At 42.0% G+C, this 15,031-nt stretch overlaps 1 protein-coding gene across 17 annotated transcripts in view; it reads right to left on the bottom strand.

Moving 5' to 3' along the window:
- KMT2C (lysine methyltransferase 2C) overlaps positions 1 to 15,031 on the bottom strand; it is a 200,306-nt gene that overhangs the window by 5,735 nt on the left and 179,540 nt on the right. For 10 of the 17 annotated variants that reach the window (XM_082316239.1, XM_082316255.1, XM_082316241.1 and 7 more), the window contains 11 exons: positions 12,293 to 13,996; positions 10,471 to 10,683; positions 9,849 to 10,013; positions 8,427 to 8,568; positions 7,494 to 7,641; positions 6,456 to 6,634; positions 6,207 to 6,361; positions 5,764 to 6,016; positions 4,611 to 4,750; positions 3,552 to 3,656; positions 558 to 1,680 (listed from right to left, as the gene is read on the bottom strand). In XM_082316239.1, the coding sequence (XP_082172365.1) occupies positions 558 to 1,680; positions 3,552 to 3,656; positions 4,611 to 4,750; positions 5,764 to 6,016; positions 6,207 to 6,361; positions 6,456 to 6,634; positions 7,494 to 7,641; positions 8,427 to 8,568; positions 9,849 to 10,013; positions 10,471 to 10,683; positions 12,293 to 13,996 (4,327 nt within the window). The remainder of the gene's footprint in view (positions 1 to 557; positions 1,681 to 3,551; positions 3,657 to 4,610; positions 4,751 to 5,763; positions 6,017 to 6,206; positions 6,362 to 6,455; positions 6,635 to 7,493; positions 7,642 to 8,426; positions 8,569 to 9,848; positions 10,014 to 10,470; positions 10,684 to 12,292; positions 13,997 to 15,031) is intronic. The other 7 variants (XM_082316248.1, XM_082316247.1, XM_082316253.1 and 4 more) reach the window with 4 other exon arrangements.

Below are 15,031 nucleotides of genomic sequence, written 5' to 3'. Positions count from 1 at the left end.
GCACTGGTCTGACTGGGCAGAGCGAGGCCGAGTGTTTCGGCACCCGCCGCCCGACGGGGTTAAGACCCAGAGCGGGTTCCTAAGACCTGCCCCGTATGTTGAACGGATCCTTCCTCGCCCCACCGGAGACAACGTCACCCGCCCTGAGAACGACACGGTCAACTCGACCGTCTTTTTATTGCTTACTAACTTCTGCACAGATGATTTGAAGACAACTGAGTAACAATAACATATTTAAACAAAGTCACTTTGCATGAAGGGAAACCTACGCTGACGTTCCTACTATTTTAATTCATTTTCAATACCCGATCGTGGGTCTCCTCTGTGAACTTGTAACCCGTCTTCTTATTTGCAGCTTATACAATTTCTTGAAAGGTGTCCTCAGTCTTCATAGCATGATATTAAAAACGGGCCCTGGAAGCTCACTATAAGCATCACATCAGAAGAGTCTCTGCAACATGCTATTGGAAACATCTATCGTACATCTGATAAGTACCAGTAGCAGCAAAACAAACGGCAAACCCACAAAAGCCATGACCTTACGTCACCAGATTTACCTTTTGGTGTTGTGTCAGTAAGGACCAGATCCTCGTGGCCTTGCTCCACAACCTTGATGACAAACAACGGAAGCCCGTCCTTCTCCTCAATTGAACAGAGATAGCGACAGCGTCTGTTTGCGTATCTCATGCTCCAGTACAAGCGGCTGGCCTCGTAACCCACGGGGAAGAGTGCTTTTGAGGAGTGGAAGGCCTGCATCTGCTGTGGCAGCAGCTGACCGACAGCATGGAAAATCAGGCTTCCCACACGGAAAGTGTGGTCGCGTTCTCCTCGCTGAACGATGCTAGCGATCTGCCGCACTTCGTCACGCTGAACGTAGACCCTCCTGAAGACTGCAAAGTAACTAAGTTCTTGCTCGTGAGTTCCCTTTGGTTTGTGCATGGGGCAAAGCATGGTCTTGTCTTTAAAAAACATGCATTGTGCTTTAATGGCACAGGTAAAGTGATAAATATTGGTGCACCTTAACCTGTGACAACTGCTGGTGGCACCCATTTTGTGACAAAACATGCATTTCATTTGCAAGCCTCTTCGCAGTGCTAGTTCCACGTTTATTAAGGCACCAGCTTGTGTCTCGTAGACTTCTGTAGACCAAAGAGCACAGTTCAAATGGACCCAAAGGTCTAAATCCAGGTTAAGAAGCCTTGCTGGTCCATCAGTTAATCCATCACCTTCCTCGTGACAGAAGCAACATTTCCTGTAGTCTTTAGGCACAGGATCTGGTTTAAGGGTTGTGCCCAGTTTTTTCAGAAATTCATCTATTTCTTCTTCACAAGGAGGTTTGAACGATCCTTTAGGAATCACAATCTGAATGCTCCACTTTTTCCATTTCATTCCTTTCCATTTCTTACTTGGAGGCCGACAGTCATCAAGACTACTGTGTATTGCTTTTAACCTCGGTTTTAGTTTCACCGTTACCTTAAGCTCATCTGGTTTTGCCTCTACCTTGGCTGCTTCAAAAGCAGGGGGGAACATGATGGGGGGTGACGATGGAGGAGAAACTTTTTCCTGCAACTGAGGCAGACAGTGGACGTCCAAAGTGGAGATGTTGTTGCTGTACTGATGGAACGCTTTAGGCGGCCTCTCTTTCATCGGCGACTGCGGCAAAGATGGAACTGACTCCTGCTAAATAAACAGAAAACTCTTAAGAAAAAAATCCCCAACTGTTAACCATTAAATGAACCTTGAAAATGTTGTCAGGGCCGCACGGAAGAGGCCCCTCAGAACGCCTAAAATGGTGCAGCAACAGAGAAAGATGGAAATTACCCCGACCCGTGTTATCACAGCTTGTGCCAGGGTACGGAGCACAACAGCTCTCCCAGCCAACCCAGAACGCGGTGCCCTTTGATCCGGAAAAGGAAGCACAAATAATCCTTTGTCCAGGTTTTGAATGCAAAACTACTCAATTGCCCTAGACGAGCTACCTGACAGATTTGGTTCTTAGGTATTTTTAGAAAGTTTTGTTACAACACAAAATAACCTTAAAATCCGGGTCACAGAATTCATTTAAAGAGTAAGCATCTTGTTATTTGGTAGAAGGGGAAGATTTGGAATTAATGCTGCGTAGTTTTCCTGGAAAGAAGTGAGGAGGAAATTCCTGCAGGGCTCTACATTAGATACACCTTGAGGACTTAACTACTCAGTCACAGTAAACAAGAATTATACCTGCAGAGATCTGTTAAAAAAAAAAAAAGAGGAGAGAAAACAAGAACAACAAAGGCAGTTTAGATTAAAAAGTGCTTAATGTGGTTTGTATGATTAATCTTGAAAGAGTAAATGAAAGGATCAAGAGGCTGAACGTGACATTTAATTAACTTAATTATGTACATGCTGATGCACTTGTGCAGAAATGTTACCCTGTTTAAACACTAGTGAAAATGAGCTACATGGGACACTAAAAGGATGTGGATGTACACACATTTATCTTCTCCATGTTTGTTTTTTTTTTAATTTCTTCTGAAAAAATAAGTAGGATGCATTTGAAGGAAGCCTGCAAATTCTACAGTCAATACAGGACTATAAGAAAGCATTACTTAGGTAATGTTTGAAGCACATGGCCTGTTCTGTCCACTGGCTTAGGGGAAAAAGGTACATTTAAACTAGAAAAAGCAGAAACCAAGCTAGTTAGAATGAGTATTCAAAAAATTTTATCTATGAGAAAATAAACTTCGGCAGGATCATTTAGTCTTAATGAAGACTATTCCACTTTAATTGATTAAACAAGCAGAGAGAAATTTAAGTTCTCTTCCTTTGAAATGGGATGAGCCTGGACATAGCAAGAGACAGTGCCCGGTGTGGAAGTGCCGAGTCTCTCTAAGGTGTCGCGTACACCTCGCAGTGTCTGTAGGCAGAGAACTACAGCGTACCATTTGGGACCACCGGAGAAAAATCCCTGGCCTAATCCCACTTTCAGTTGAACAAATTTCTCAAAATGTCTTTCTCCAGTAATTAGAACCTCTTTTTCCTCGTCCCTGTCAGTCAGCAGGCTCTTCACTAGTGTTTTGGCAATTAATGCTTTAAAATGGCAGCTTTGCCCACATAAAGTAACGGAACAGGATTGTGTTTTTCCAGTTACCTTGAACAAATAAAAGTCTTTTTTCAAGCTTGCTGTTCAGTTGTTATTTGCACAGTTGTAATTTTTTTACTGTACAAGCCAAATCAAAATGCAGAATATAGCCCTTAAAGATGTATCTATGGTTTTGTACAATGCCCAGAGAACTTAAATGACCACTTTTTTGAGAGTGCACCTTCAAAGCCTGTGAGGACAGCAGAAGGTGGCTACCGTTCTGCCGTGCACCTCTGTCAGACAGAAAGCTCTGCAAATACGAATTTTACTTCATGCTGTGGGTTCAGAATCTCAATGTCCGAATACAGAGCAATTCATTTATAAACCTCTAAGATGAAGTGCAAACTTCCCCCTCGCCCCCTTTCTGTTCTTCCAAAACATAGCTGCAGTAATTTCTGCTCACTAGGGTCTACCAGCATTTGGTACTTACTTTGTTCTCTGAGTTTTTTGCTTGCACAGCTGCTGAATAAAGAACAAAGCAGTTGTTGCTACAGAATACAATGTCCTTCATTTTATCAGAGCCTTCTTGGGAATCCTGGGAATCAAACACGGAAGATTATCAGAAGTGTATTTTAATACCGTTCTTCACATAATAAGTGTAATGAAACAAGTCTTCCAATCTGGCTAGAAACTCTTTACTTGTAGAACATTTGTGAAATAATGAGTGGTACTGTGATATAAATACTTGATTATTTGACAGATCTAACGTTACCACCACCTACAACCTTGTTCTTCAGCATTTCTTGCCTTTAACAGAAGTTTAACAATCGACATAAAGCATCCTATACCATGCACCCATCTGCTCTATAGGCACACTTGCAAAGTACAATCCGTTTCCTTTTATCTTTAGATGGCAAAAGAACGTCTCATTTCAGCCTGATCAAAGACAGATCATACTGTTTTATCTCCTGATCCATCTGCAAAACATTACCGGGAACTCAGTGCTTTTCTGGCTACATGAACCCATTACTTTTGCATATAAATTCTGACTATCTACCTTTGTTGCACAATTATCTCAATCTCATTGAAAGAGCAATGGTACTTTTTGAATGAACGACAGTTCCCAATGTAAATACAAGAGACTGAGACTGAAATCGGATTCCTGCTCAAAAAGAGTACAGGAATTCCTGCTCTTACAATACCTCCTGATGTGGCAACATGGCACTGCCTTACAAATAAACTCTTTTTGAATTAAGGTCCCTGAAGCGGTCATGGAAGGAAGTCAGTAGCAGAATTTAGGAAGCTGCCCAACATGGGACCCATTTTATGAAATTTACTGAAATTCATTTTATATAAGTAACAACTTTGACATTTCTTATTTGTACTACAAATGTGCTTGAACGTCCTGTCCTGAATTAGGACACACATAGAAGGGAGACTACAGAGGAACCTGGAAGCGCTACCAGTCGGCATGACAGGCAGCAGTCTTTGTTGCCTTCGTTTGCTCAGTCACCATTACATGCAAGAAACTCTACTTCCACTCCAGTACCTGTTTAAGGAAAGGCAGGTCTTTGAAGGACTTCCGCACACCACTACCAAGAACCACAACTTTGCAATGAGAGCACCACCGAGGTCTCAATGCTGAGCCTTCTGCAGTATTCTGACTGTGATCCTTATAGCCAGCTATACCTAGAAAATAGGTAAATCTGTTAGAAGCTGTATCAGATTAAACCAAATTTATGAGAAGTCACAGTATTCTTCAGTGGTCTAGAGGCAGCAACCTCCTGGATAAGACATGGAATGCAAGCTTTAAACTACGTCCTGATGGGGAAATTTTTTAAACTAGACCAAAGGGTCAGAGCACAAGTCTGATGAGGAGCGGCTGAGGGAGCTGGGGTTGTTTAGCCTGCAGAAAAGGAGGCTGAGGGGAGACCTTATTGCTCTCTACAACTGCCTGAAAGGAGGCTGTAGCCAGGTGGGGGTCGGTCTCTTCTCCCCAGTAACAAGGGATAGGACGAGAGGAAACGGCCTCAAGCTGCGCCAGGGGAAGTTTAGGTTGGATTAGGAAAAATTCTTTCACTGAAAGGGTGGTCAGGCACTGGCACAGGCTGCCCAGGGCAGTGGTTGAGTCCCCATCCCTGGAGGTACTTAAAGGACGTGTAGATGTGGTGCTTAGGGCCATGGTTTAGTGGTGGACTTGGCAGTGATGGGTTAACGGTTGGACTTGATGATCTCAAGGGTCTTTTCCAACCTAAACGATTCTATGATTCTATAGAACCAACGGTGTGAACAACAAGGCTAAAATACATTCTTGTATAAGAAATGAATGACTAAACCAACATAGGAATACATGCTTAACGAGTATGTGAAGTTTTCCAGCATAAGAACAATCTTTCTGAATGATGGATTTAAAATCAGACTGCACAAAAAAAAACTTAACAATGTTGGGAACTACTGGGAGAAATACCTCGCTGACAGTGACGTAGATAACTGGAAATTAGAGATGGGTCAGACCTATTAAGTTACGGTTAACATCAGGAGCAGGTCCACATGTACTGATCACGTAAGAAGAGAAAATTATTATTTAGAACAAGAGTCAATTACTCAATTCTAGAGCATGAATTTATGTGGCTGAAATGCATTAATACCGACTCAGTTAACATTTTGGTACTGAAAACTCAAAAGAATTAATGCCCACTCACCATTGCTGTTTGCAGGAAATGGCACATTAGGTTGCTTCAGTCCGTAAGAGCCTACGATCCTGGCAGGTCCCATGGATCCTGCCTGAGGACCCTGAAGTATTAAGTGTTGCCTGTACTCCATAGATGGGTTGACTCTGTGACTGTTGGCGGTTGCCATGGAGGATGGGATGTCTGGAGCGTTACTAACCTCGTAACTGTTCGGAATTCTGACGTGGAGCAGGTTGGAGAATGCTGCTACAACACTACTAATGTTCTAAAAACAATAATAAAAACATATCTTTGTTTTCATCAGACAGGCAGTTAAGATAGCAGTAATATAAATTATGAGAAGATTGCAACAGCTGCTTTATTGTACTATGCTATTACCCCTTCAGATTCACTATATATAAAATATATTAACTGCTGTTGTACTTTATATATGTAATACAAGCTTATTTTTTTACCTCAGCAGCCGTGGGATGTAAAGTAATTGCTACAGATATAAGGCCAGATTTAGGACCATTCTGGGACGGTCCAAGCTGAGAGGCAAAGAAGCCAGAACCAGGTAACGCTCCTGAACCGGGTTCTGATTTTATGTAATTCCTTTTGGCTTCTGAACCTGAAAATACAACGAAATACAGCAGGTTAATCCTACGCACATGTGAATGCAAAAAAAAGGCCTAGTTCTAACTGTTTGCTCTGCTGTGTCTCACCTTTTCCAGTACTGCTAGGTAGGATGGGAATGATGGGAGATGGTACAGGTTCTGGGTTCTCCTCCTTCACAACCGACAAGTCTGGATACCTACTAATTTCCATTCCCACTACGCTTTCAGGAGAGGAAGAAGGAACAAAGCTGTCAGGAGTGTCTCTGTCCTCACAGTGGTCTTGAACCCTGGAACAAAACCCAAAAAAGCTGTTTTGGAAACGGTCTAAAAACCTTTGGTAAGCCGAAGTTCTAAATCAGACAGGGAGCTATAATGAACTTGCTTCTTGCTACTAGTCAAGGAACGCAATTATGCGGTAGGCCATTACTTCTGGGTATCTCATACTGCATTGCACACGATGGTTTCTTGGGAAAGACACATGAAGAAAAAACAGAGGCACTAACAAAGCCCAGGCTCCATCACAGAACTGTCTGTTCCCCATGGCTCCACCTACCTGTGTAAAAAATTAGTATTTAATATTTAAACTTTCTGGTGTAAGTGTATTCACCGGTCCATCCCCCCTCGTCCACGCACAGGCTTCAGGGCTTCAAATACACCCAACTTTTGGTTAGGCAAGTGAAAGCAGGCAAAAGGGAAGATCTTTGTAGGGACACTCACATTCTAGCAAGCATTTCTCACACGGTAGCAGAAACTGAGTAGAGCTGGGGAGTTTTCAGGCTGACTCTTACGCAGTACTGCTGTCTGGTACAGCAGTCATGTACTGTTATGGTGCAATAGCACTATGCTGCTCCAGGAAAAATACCAATTTGTATCGTTTTCTTCCAGTTTTAAGAGAGCAAGGTAATGAATTCTTAACAATTTAACGGAATCTAGAGTCTAGCAATGGCAGAAGTCACCTCTTTCACTACGCTGCTCTCTGCACATGGAATGCTAAGAGTTAAGCAGAACAAATTATCTCATTATGTTCCCTGCAGTGTGTGGCTGCGCACAATGGATTTCGTTTCTTCACACCTTCACAGTCTCATCTACTAAAAGATCACAGGATCTGCTCCAAATACGTTTTTGAAGATGTCAAGGAAAACCTACCTTAACTCCTCCTGATTGTTGTGAGGTGGCGTTGGAAGTGAAGCAGGAACATCCACAGTTTTAGGGCCCTGAGCCATTGCTCTTGCTAATAAATCATCCTGTGGTCTGAAAGGCAACTGGAACTGCTTTGGTCCCAGAGCTTTGGTAACTAAAACCAGAAACGCACAGCACAATGAGACATCTGTACAGCTCTTCCATTGATAAACATTCTGTGTATCGGGTACTGGTGGCTCCCTGGTACAACCAAGGCATTACAGCAGATGGTAACACTACTCTCGTCCACTTGTAGTTCAAAAATTTTTGACCCTTCATGATTAATCTCCATATTTACAAAAGCCTGAAAACTTTAAGCAAAAAAGGGCTCGAAAGGCTTTTGAGTGTGCCTTCTGCCAGTATGAGAGGATTTTTGTTTTACTTAAAAAAAAAAAATCAACAACTTTGTAAGAACAAAGGAAAGGGGATGGGGAAAAAAGGATTTTTATCACTGAACAGTCCTTAGGAAGAGGCATTATAAAGTTTTATTTAATAGAAAGCAATTTTAATTGACCAAATTGCAAGCATCAGGAAATACACACTGACTACATACAAAGCCTGCTGAGGATACATTTCGGGTAGACTGCTTTTGAGCTCACTCAACTAAGTGGTTAGTCATTTGTACTGGACATAAAAAATTGATTTTAAGGTTTTCTTTTTCACTTCTTAAGAGTGCTTCTAGCACTCAACGTGTTTTTGAAAGGGAACAGGGAAAAGGCTATCATTTGACATTATACTGGTGTAAAATAAAGCTGGATAATAATGATTACAACCTTAGAGAGTCTAGGCATACTGTTTTTATAGAAGACTATAGCAACTGAAAAGCATCTCAGTTATCTATTTTGTAATTTGCTACAAAATTGACTCATTTATTATGGAAACAATACATATTAGCCTTACCATCATGACCTCCTAACATACCAGCCTTGCCAGCAAGTTCCTCGGTGGTTGCGAAGCCATTTACCAACTTCTGGCACGCCACCGGAGGTGGTGTGGGAGGAAGAGAGGCTGGGGGAGTCGGAGGATTGCTCAGATTGTTCTGCTGCATGAGATTGAAGAACCGTAAATCAGACATGGAATACAGGGGGAAAACTTGCCTTGTTCTAGTACTAATATAACCCACTCACACATTTTTACACCCAGAGGTAGCGCTGATAAGCAGCAACAGTTAATTCTCAAGTATGTGACCAAATACATAAAAGTATCTACTACAACACTTTGCTTTTCTTATATCAATGATATTATGAGAGAAAAAGTTTACATGAGAAGTATACATTACTGAAAAGAAGATCTAGCTAAATTATTCACAGAAAAGCACAAAGAACATTTTTATGAATGGTTTGGGAGCCCCAACAAGTTCCTACAGTTTAAGCAAAGGTCTGAACTTAAGATCGAGAGAGCTATTCCGCAGTGCCTCTCCATCACCACGAACAAGTCAGCTTACCCGATTTTCACTAAGAGGGAAGCTACCTCACATTTAGCACAGGGTGAGCTTTCACTGAAGCAGTTACCATGGAGAAGCAGATAACTCTGCAAGTTCACACTCCAGGCTACTTCTCACTAGCTTACTTAACTGTCTGTATTTTAAACAAAAATTAAATGAGAACTTCAGCATCTGTTCTCATTGCAGTCATGCCCACAAAGCTAATATTATTATTCAGTTTTGACCACAGCAACTATTTCTGCTAGGTCACGCTCTCAGCTTCCATGCCATGTAAGGCTGGAGTAAACACCGCTGTTTTTTAATACTTTACTGAAGTTTTTATATTACAGTAGCCAAGCAGTAAATTTGATTCTATCTGTTCGATATCTTGCTGCTTACCCAATATTACCACTCTGATCTCAGAGACTGAGTTTTAAATTCTTTGGGTTATTAGCTCGTCAACAAACAGTCTATTCTGTTCAGAGTTCTCAGGTTCTTAGTTAGAACTTAGTGGACAAATGAGGACAGTCTATTTCCCATTTAATTCACATTAAGAACTGCTTTAATGCTTTCAATGACTTTACAAAGTACTGAGAATTCAGCCTTTTCTGCTCCATAAAACTGTAATTACAATTTTCACTACTTAGCATCCATTTGTAAAAGCAATACTTGTAGTTTTTAATTAGTTTACAATACAGTTTCCAGAACTGATTTCCACTTTCAGAGAGTAAAACAATGGTGACTGTTTCACCACTGCACCATCTATCTAGTCTAGCAACAGAAAATTATTTTCTTCTGGTTGCATAAAAGGCAGGAACTCTAACTAACTAGTAGTAATCATGTCATGAACTTTTTTCCCCACAGAAAGCACACAATGGAAATCCAGATTAAAACTGTACCTTGTAAATGAGCTGGGAGTAGTAATCTGAAGCCCCATCAAGAGTGGCACTACCAAAACTTCCTACAAGTCGATTCCCACCATTTAGCTGGCCGCTGCCATAGGGAAGAAAGTGTGCAAAGCTCACTCCAATTATTGGTTCCATCAAAGGCAGAAGAGAAAGCTGCTATATTAAAAGAAAAAAGAAGTTGGAAATTAATTTAACTATAACATAGAAGCATTGCAAATCTCCAAACATCAGTAGAGTGCTTTCCAATTTTAAAAAAAATAACCGGAATTTACCCACTATCAGAAAACTGTGTCAAATACAGGCGCCTCTCTTTGTTAAGGAAGGTGGGTCCCTGTCCATCGGAGCAGCAGCTCCGTCTCCCTGCCCGTTCAGCCACAGAGGCTGCCAGAGCTGACAGAACTCCATGGCTTTGAGACTACCAAATGCCTCCCACGTCAGTAGATCTTCCAAATTGAAATAAAACCGAAACTTTAAATGTCCTCGTTTTGTGGAAGTTTTCATTTTCTCCACCCTGTACTGAAAATTCAACTTAATGATCAACTTCATTTCCATCATGAGAAGTCCACTCTTTCAGGTGTCCCCTTGAGACGTTACCCAGCAGCTGTATACCTACCTGTTTTAACTGGATGAATGTATCAGCATTAGGGTAAATAGCTTGCTTTTCTTCTTCCTCTTTTTTTCTTTTCTTGGACCGAGGAGCCGCCTTCTCTCCCGTCCTCTGAGTTCGCTTATTTCTCTGTTTCTTGGTTTCAGGCCCTACATCTGTTCTCTGAAGCTGGCTGTTACTACACCCAAATGCACCTTGCATCTGGTTTCCTGCAGTTTGCTGGTATAAAAAAAGAAAGCAAAGCAGAATTTTTGACATTTTAATATACAGTTCATTCAAATTTACTGCACGATAGTCTAGAAGAACACACACTATAATAAATCTCATCTGTTGGTAACAAACTGTATTGTACGGTTTGTCTACTTTGCTGTCTCACTGGCAACTGTAACTGCTGTACTGTCCCTACACACAGAATTATGACTTATCGTTAACACCACTGACATCTGAAAACATCATTAAAAACTCACAGACCAGAAACATTTTCTTTCGAATACCCCCTAAAATAAAGTTACATGAGCATGCAACCTCAAAGATTTTCACGAGGGCATAATGCAAGGCAGACTTGGTTACAGAAAAAAGGCGTGTAAGTTAATACAATACAAATGTATTCTGAGGTTAGAAACAAAAACAGTATTGTGAAACGCTTCTGGATTGATTCTATGATTTGCTTAAATACTTTCAGTGCGAATTTGCAAAGCCATTCTTCACATAAAAGGGTAGTTGTGTAAAAGCAATCAGAACGGGACTTGGTAATGCAATAGATAAATAGTGGCGAGCCAAAGTCCGTCCAATTTCTTTTTAGCAATTATTATTTTAAACAGCTCTACACGACCCCTACCACAAATACTCTCATCACTGTTCCTGTCATACATGTTTTAACCGTGGATCTTTAACACTTACCTAAGTTACCTGCTGCTCACAATTACCTTTATTTTTATCAGTCTTCATTCATTTTGAACGTGTTTGAATTTTGTTTCAAGCATGTATTTAGAGTTTAGGTAGTCACGAAACAAAACTGAGTAGAGACGAAAGATTACAATAAAACGACCAACAAATCTAAATAAAAAGTGTATCCTACCTCCACAGAAAGCAATTTTCTTTAGGTCCATTTTTAAGAACCTCATAAATTATTAAATCATGTAATGCCATTAACACAAAGAATTAATGCTCCCTTCCATTAAAGTGAAATTAATCAAGAGAAATATTCTGGAACACAGAAATCCAGTAATTTTAGGAGATTCAACAATTTCACACTTTCCATAAAAATCCCAGAGCATAGTCTCTACTACAATTAGGGACAATAGATGATTTTCGCAGGCAAAAAATGAGCAAGGACTCGGTTCATCGACAGAACACTCCAACTGGTGCAGCTGAAGGGGTGTGAAGCCCGGCCTTACACCTCCGCAAAGGCGCCCAGGCCACCCTAAGGTGGCGTCACAGAAGAAAGCAGCATAGAGCCATACCGTATACTGTACAGAAACATCCCAGTAGGTAGAGTCCTACTGCAAAATCTTGCCTTAATCTTGGTAAATATTAGGAAGTGGCACTTTTAAAGATGATTATCTATAGCAAAAATATTTTTTGCATTTTAATAATTTCTGAGTACACTGATCTACGAAGTCATATTACAACTTGTTCTTTTTGTAACACAGATTATTTACTCAAGGAGAAAAGGCAGGAAGGGAGGTAAAAATTCCTAAAAGCTGCCTATTTCAGCCTTGTGCAGGCAGGTTATCTCCCCACCTTTTCACAGATGCCCCCGGTAAAGGCACAAACTAGCCTTTGACTGTTGATGACCACTGTGTAACAAAACCAGTAACAGGCTCACCATTCCTTCAGCTGGATTCTGCTTCTCTGTTAACTTCTTATCCCCAGAAGCCTCCTCTTCTGTTCGGCTGCTGTTCTCCGATTTCTGATTCAGAAGAGATGAAGACTTCTTATTTTTAAGCAAGTGTTTCAGCAATTCGTTCCCTGACTCCCCTTTCGTTGCTGGAACGCTGGCTGGTTGTGCTGGACTCTGAGCTGAAGAGGCAGGCTGTGATGTGACCTTATCTTCTTCCACCTTAATACTGCTTGGATTTTCTGGTTTAGGCTCAGCTTGACCTGAGCACTGATCAGTTTCTGCCTTTTCTAGTTTGACTTCTTGAATGCTGCTAGGTGTATCTGTTTTAGCCTTTTCAGTCTCTGTATTTACACTCGGCTGTTTCTGTGGCAGACTGCTGTTGGGGAGCTTACATTCCCGCTCTGGAGAGGTCTGGCTCTCTCCTGCGTTTGACGTTGATGGGCCCGTTAACTCCACTGAGTCTTGTTCATCTTGATGACGTGAAAGTTCATTGGGGGTGTTAACTGTGGGGGTGGAGGTAGAATCAGAAATGGTTGGAGTTGATGGTGCAGTTATATCTGAATGTGGAGTTGATGGGGCTTTTATTGACTCAGCATCATCGTCCTTTTTCTTTTTTCGTGTCCTTTTCTTTTTTCCTTTCTCTTCTGGGATTATGTCAGAATACAGCTGTATGAGAGACTGGCTTGATCCAGGGAAGTTTGTTGCCTGGGGCACGCTAGTGTCCGAACCACATGGGGCACCACTACTGAGTACTGTAGACGAAGGTACAGCAGAAGGAAATGGAGGCCTGACTTGGTTCTGCGTAAAGGTGGCCCCAGGGAGATTCCCATGAGTTTGTTTTACATTATGGAAATTAGGGGCTCCACCTGGAACAGCAGATGCATCAGGTCCAAAAGCTGTAGGTCCCACTGGCCTTCGCTCACTGCTCTGCATAAAATTTGGGGCAGGAGGCGAGGTCACAGGACCTTGTTGCAGAATTTGCCCCATTTGTTGCTGTTGATGCTGTGGAGACTGCTGAAGAGGTCGTGGAGTTTGTATGAAATCACAAGGTAGATCAGAATTAAAGAAAGGTATCTGAGATACGGATGTTTTGTTATTTAATTCAGAACCTATCATGCCGTGCTGCTCCAGTTCCATTCTCTGCTGTAAAGCCCTCTGCCGATCTACCTCCTGCATAAGCTGAATGCGCTGCCGTTCCTGTTGCTCTCGTAAACGCTCCTTTCTTTCTCGCTCTTGAAAACTTTCACTAAAAGGGTTATTGTCCTCAAACTCCACCCTTGGTGGTGGCCCTGACTGTGCCGTTGCATTTGGACCAGGCACAGGAGCTGGTGTACCAGGAGTAATGGGCAACAGTGCCATTGGAGGCTGCATCCTTGCTGGATTCATGGAAATGTGACTTGCAGGGGCATTTGCAGATTGCCATCCAGATAAATTTGGCATTCTGGTCGGGTTGGATTGCCCAGGGATTACCACTGTATGTTGCTGATGCTGGAGCTGTTGTGCCACCATGGGGAAGTTTTGCTGATTCATTGCTGGTGATGTTCCTCCTGGAACCATTGGTGGTTGAGCCTGGACGCCTGGCATTATAGCATGGGGTGCCATTCCACACTGCTGCTGCTGCTGCTGCTGCTGCTGCTTGATTCGATATTCCTCAATTAGTTCTGCATGCTCTTTCTGCTGCTTTCGAATCTGAAAATTAAAAAAGTAATTATTCATCTCTGACATGTACTGACTATATAAGTAGCATAAAACATGTAACTCACCATTATAATTTCAGTAGACAATGAACCTCAGGCAAAAATAGCATTTCTGCACAGTCTTATTTCTCTCCCTTTTTAAGGCTAACTAGCCCATTATTTCATTGGAAATACCACCCATCCCAAAATTTTAGAAAAAATAACAGCGCCTCAAAGGTCTAATTACATCCCAAGACCGCACTGTTCTAGAGAATATACAAACCTAAACCAAGAGCGATCCTTGGCGATAAAGCCACCAACTGGATCGATCTGCACCGCACAGTCCAGTGCTCCAGGACTTCTCCGTGGGTACACGCCACCAAACCTGTGTTGGCTCTGTATGCCTATACAACGAGGCATCCAAACCACTACGCCCTCCCAGGATCTGCAGTGGCGGATCAGCCACGTGACTGTACTTGGCATTAGCTGAGATCTCAAAGGACCAGCACTGGCTACACCCAGCTGGACCCGAGCCCACCTGCACAGATCGACCTGGTGATTTTAATAGTGTAGGGGAGAACAAGGCAGAGCTTATGAGCACAGGCACAGTGCCACACCAAAGCAGTTAAACCGCCCTGGCTGTAGAGACAATACGGTAGTGTCTGCGTGGGTCTGTGCCTGAGCTAATAACCCTGTCAGACATAAGCTCGTGTTGCACAAAGTCAGCTCCGGTTTCTCTGTGCCTGTGAGCAGGACCAGCAATTCACAGGGATTTGAGAGCTCTTTTCTCTATATATACATATAGAGACTTTGCCATTTTCAAAAGCTAACAGAAGCTTGATTGCAGAAAAATTACTTGATCTGATCTGAAAGAGTGGTGAATTGCTTCAAATAGAAGGTCCTTAAAAACAGACTTCAATAAAACCTTATTTAAGCTCCTACTAGGTATGTAACAAAGTGCTGTTCAGGATGTTGATGACTGGTCTAAATCACTGGTTGAAGGGGAGTGGAGGGCATTTACCAGCAGTATATGAAACAAGTTTAAAAA

The sequence above is a fragment of the Platalea leucorodia genome (assembly GCF_965183815.1).
Source record: "Platalea leucorodia genome assembly, chromosome: 1".
NCBI classification, from domain to species: domain Eukaryota; kingdom Metazoa; phylum Chordata; class Aves; order Pelecaniformes; family Threskiornithidae; genus Platalea; species Platalea leucorodia.
Note: the sequence above shows the minus strand (reverse complement) of the source record. Positions and strands in the feature narration are given on the sequence as shown.